This window comes from Jaculus jaculus, chromosome 8, assembly GCF_020740685.1.
Source record: "Jaculus jaculus isolate mJacJac1 chromosome 8, mJacJac1.mat.Y.cur, whole genome shotgun sequence".
NCBI classification, from domain to species: domain Eukaryota; kingdom Metazoa; phylum Chordata; class Mammalia; order Rodentia; family Dipodidae; genus Jaculus; species Jaculus jaculus.
The window spans coordinates 71,553,041-71,558,082 of record NC_059109.1 but is presented as its reverse complement, the minus strand read 5'-3'; the positions used below and the strand labels follow the sequence as shown (position 1 = coordinate 71,558,082).

Below are 5,042 nucleotides of genomic sequence, written 5' to 3'. Positions count from 1 at the left end.
GAGAATGGGCGCGCCAGGGCTTCCAGCCTCTGCAAACGAACTCCAGACGCGTGCGCCCCCTTGTGCATCTGGCTAACGTGGGACCTGGGGAACCGAGCCTCGAACCGGGGTCCTTAGGCTTCACAGGCAAGCGCTTAACCGCTAAGCCATCTCTCCAGCCCAAAAATAAGTATTCTTAAGAAGTAAAATTGGGTGATTAGGATAGGGTGTAAGCTAACTGGAGGAAGAGGTTTGGACACACACAGAGAAGAGAATGTAGCCATCTGAAAGCCAAAGAGACAGGCCTCAGAAGAAACCACCACTGCCAACACCTTTGTTTTAGTCTCCTAGCATCCATAACTGTGAGCTAAATCATGAAAAACTATGGCCATGAGTGAGGTAAATGAGAACAGAATACTAATGCACACAAAGAACAACATGAACACAATTATAATGTCAAGAAACTATGCGGTACAGGACTCTAGTCATTGGAAACATTGATACACAAACACAAGTGGGAAGTAACAGCAGCTATTGATGTTGCCAGGGACTGACACATGAGAACCAATACCCTTCCAAAGCGAGGAATGGCTAGACTGCTAGTAGACAATTGTCTCTATGATCTTCATGTCTTCTATGTCATCCACATATCCGTCCATGTTGCAATGGAATTGAACATAGCTGTAACTCCTGCTCTCCATGTAGCTGTTTTTGAAACTATCCCAGTGACACTCAAGTACTTTGATGGGAGTCTGGGCCCAAACATAGGAGTTTTTGTAGCGATCTTTCCAATTCCCACTAACGCAAATATGCTCAACTTTATACCATGATATATAAATAAACAGGTGAGAGACCTCGGCTTGCAGATCTTTCTCACTCATGAGGACAGTGCACTTGTATGCACTGAATTCATGGGTTGGACTTAGGTGGTGCTTGTCCATGAACTCCCGTCTGGAAGTGTACTTGCTTTGCACAAGTGGCCTGTGCTGCAGGCACAGCAGGACCACCAGGGTACCCCAGGCCTTCGGAGAGGATGCCATCCTAGTCACCAGGGCCACCTGAGTGGACACAGAAAGAGAGAAGAAAATATTTATGAGATTTTGCCCTGAGACCTGAGCTCTTTAACATCATCTAACTAAAAAACATATTTATTTGCCCATGTATGTGTGTGTGTGTGTGTGTGTGTGTGTGTGTGTGTGCGTGCGTGCGTGTGTGTGAGTGTACCACAGTTTCTAGCTGTTGCAAAACAAGCTCCAGACTGTGTTTGCATGCACATGTGTGGCTGAGGAATTGTACAATGGTTTTGCAAACCAGCACCTCTAACCCCTCAGCCTTCTTCCAGCCTAGTTTTACTGTTTTGTTCTCAGATAAGAAGATGATAACTCTAATTAGATAGTTAACATTATGGAAATGAATAAAATGTGTTTCAGACTGAGTGAGTCAGAATAAAATTGAAAAGAGTAGAGGAAGTATATTTTTTAAAAATCTGGTCTAGTGTGGAGGCACATGCCTTTAATCCCAGCACTTGGGAGGCCAAGACAGAAGGATTGCTATGAGTTTGAGGCCATCCTGAGACTACAGAGTAAATTCCAGGTCATCCTTGGCTAGAGTGAGACCCTACCTCTAGTATATGTGCTGCCCAAGCGAGCACAAGACCACACATCTAAAAATAAAAATAAAACAAAACAAACATCCAAATTCCTCTATGTTCCCTGTCTTCTACTCAACCTCAAACCCCTCACCCTCTGCTAGCTCCCCACCTCTCGGGAGATCATGTGTTCAAAAAAACACATGCCATTTTAAATTTTATGTCTGCAAAGGGAAGGGTAATCATCTTTTAAGGGAATGTAGAGAGTGAGTAACTATGTGGGAGTTAAGTCTTAGGCAGAAAGACTTCTTTCTCCTGAAACCACCATCTGGACTGCAGTCACGCTGCCTGGGTGACAGAGCTTCTACAGCCCTGACTTCCTTATCCCATGTCCCCAGAGGCTGGCGAGAACACTCTAAACTCCCACTTCTGCTGTTGGGGTCATTTCACTGAGCTGCATCATTACAAATGATTAACAGAGCTGCTTATTAAGAATGTCGTGGTAGGGCTGGAGAGATGGGTTAACAGTTAAGGCACTTGTCTGTGAAACTTAACACTCCAGGTTCAGTTCCCCTGTACCCACTGTAAACTAGATGCACAAGGAGGCACATGCATCTAGAGTTCGTTTGCAGTGGCCTTGGTGAACTCATTCTCTCTCTCTTTGTCAACTATGTGTGTGTGTGTGTGTGTGTATACCCCTTTTCTCTTTATTAAGTAATAAATGAATAAGCAAAATATTAATGAAAATAATGCCATCGTAAAGGAACTCCAAGTGGGAAATATTGGTTCAGTCAATCAAATAATAAGACTAAAACTGCCCCCACAGTAGTGACGCTGGCACCGAAGAGGAGATCCAGTTGTTCCCTTCAACTAGTTTTCTGACACTTTCATGACTTTACTTTGCCAAACTGAATCTCTTACCTTATTTGCAACTCTTCCATCATGAGTGTCCTCACGTGAGCCTAAAACTAGCTTCCTAAAAAAAAATTCCAAGCATTGTTCTCTCATATACCTGTGAGAGTGAACAAAGACCCACACATATGCTTTGGGAGAAGAGGGAGGGAAAAGTGGTGAAAGGCTTTATCAGATGAATGCAGAGCTGACTCGAAGCATGTACTTTCTATGGCTGATCTAAAAGACTGATCAGTCTCTTCCCAGTGACTCTTTTCCTTTCACTCAGGCCCCCTCTACCCCACCCTGCTCACTCACCTCATTCAGCATTGGCATCCACACCAAGGGGCACGGTGGCTCTCAGAATATATGAAGTAAAGAGCAGACCTTTCCCCAGGTCCCAGAAGTCTACTGCCGTGAATGAGGGATGACGTTGGTGGGTAAGGCACTTTGGATGACTATGGGAGTGGAGGGGAGGGCCAGGAACATCTTGTGTGAAACTGTTGTTGTATCTTCTCATGTGGAACAGTCGGGTTCACCCTGAGAATAGCCTTAAGCAAGGCTGCAAACATCAAAGAATGACTTCAGACACAAAGAAATTGTAAAGCACTGGACAGAGAAGACCCCAGAGAAGGGTTGTCTGTCGTTTTCAGGGGACAGCCAGAGATCTGGCTCCTACACTTACTTCCTGAAAACTTTCTGGTGAAAAGTTCATGAATGGCTGGGCTGTGTTCTGTAGGAATGATACAGTGGACAACCACTTCTGCAGCTGTGAACTGAGGAAATGTCACTGAGAAGTGACACAGTATCTAGTAATGGGTGCAACTCATGAATAAATGGACACGAATACCTTTAAGGACTGCTAATATCCTGACCATGAAGATGGGGATTCCCTTTGGATCTCCTCATTATTAGGGTGTTAGAAAGAAAAAGAAGAGAATGTTAAAATGATCAGTTATATTTATAAGTTGTTGCCAAAGTAACCATGGTGATGCCACTATAATAACCCCTTCTGTATTCAGTTCATGTTGTAACAGGGATTAATTTGAAAACATTCCTTGTTTCTTTTCCATTTCTTTTGTCTCCCTTCCCTCCATAATCTTTGATCCTGAGGAGAAGTCTTTCTTAGGTTTTGGTTAGCTAGTTTCATGATTCCCACAATGATAGGGTTTTTAGCAATGAGAAAAAGGCCAAACTTTAATATGCTATTTATTTGTTTGTTTGTTTGTTTATTTATTTATTTAAGAGAGACAGGGAGAGAGAAGCAGATGAGAGACAATAGGCATGCCAGGGCTTCTACCACTGCAAACAAACTCCAGATGCACTTGCCACCTGTGCATCTGGCTTATGTGGGTACTGGGGAGTCAAACCTATGTCCTTAGACTTCACAGGCAAGCACCTTAACTGCTAAGCCATCTCTCTAACTCCGTACTGCTTTAGAACACACACACACACACACACACACACACACACACACACACACACGCACACACTCGCTCTCTCTCTCTCTCTCTCTCTCCTATCCCTTTCTCTGTCTCTAATAAATAAATAATAAAAATAAATCTTAAATATATACATTTATTTATTTATTTATTTATTTATTTATTTGCAAGTAGAGAGAGATAGAGAGACAGAGAGAGAGAAAGTGGGCCTGTCAGGGCCTCCAGTCACTACAAACAAACTCCAGATGTGTTGCCACTCTACGCATCTGGCTTTATGTGGGCACTTGGAATTGAACTCAGGTTATTAGCCTTTGCAGGTAAGTACCTTAACCACTAAGCCATCTCTCCATGCCCCAATACTACTTTATTTTTTTTCCAATAGTACTTTTAAAAATTGCTTTAAAGATTGAATTAAAAGCCAGGCGTGGTGGCGCACACCTTTAATCCCAGCACTCAGGGGGCAGAGGTAGGAGGATTGCTGTGAGTTCGAGGCCACCCTGAGACTCCATAGTGAATTCCAGGTCAGCCTGGGCTAGAGTGAGACCCTACCTCGAAAACCAAAAAAAAAAAAAAGATTGAATTAAAAGGTAAAGACTTTTTATAGGGTAAACTTAAATTAATTAATGTTAGTTTATTAATAAAATACAGGATTATTGATATGTTGTGTCTATGTTTATAAGTGTTAAGATGCAATATGAATGCCTTTTGACAGCACCTTGGATTTTCATTTTAAAAAGTATTTTAAATAGTTTCCCAGATTTTCATTTAAAGATGTATAAAAGTTTAAAGATGTATAAAAGTTACAAATATAATGTATATTTCTGATTTTAGAAAGTTAAATTAAATAAATAAAAGATAATAAGAAAGGTAATTACATTTCTAATTATGGTTTATTTAAGATTTAAACTATAAAGAGGACATGGATATAAGTAAGTTTATTATTACTAAAGGTTATCAAATTTCTAAGGTCAGAGTTTAATACTTCTAAAATTAAAAGCTGATTCTTTGTTTACAAAAGGAAGGTTTTGCTTAAATATTGTTCTCCTTTTAATAATATTTACAAAAAATACTTAAAAACAAGATTAAAATTTTTACCAAATGAGACACTTAAGACTTGTAAATTACATGCAAATGCCAAATGT

At 41.0% G+C, this 5,042-nt stretch overlaps 1 protein-coding gene across 1 annotated transcript; it reads right to left on the bottom strand.

Moving 5' to 3' along the window:
- Positions 1–414: 414 nt before the first annotated feature.
- On the bottom strand, positions 415–2,871 carry LOC101600508 (epididymal secretory protein E3-beta-like). The gene is made up of 2 exons (XM_004672351.3): positions 2,777–2,871; positions 415–1,037 (listed from the first exon to the last, which is right to left on the bottom strand). Exons 1-2 carry the CDS (start codon positions 2,792–2,794, stop codon positions 579–581), a joined length of 477 nt encoding a protein of 158 aa, XP_004672408.2. The 5' UTR covers positions 2,795–2,871; the 3' UTR covers positions 415–578.
- Between the last annotated feature and the right edge of the window lie 2,171 nt (positions 2,872–5,042).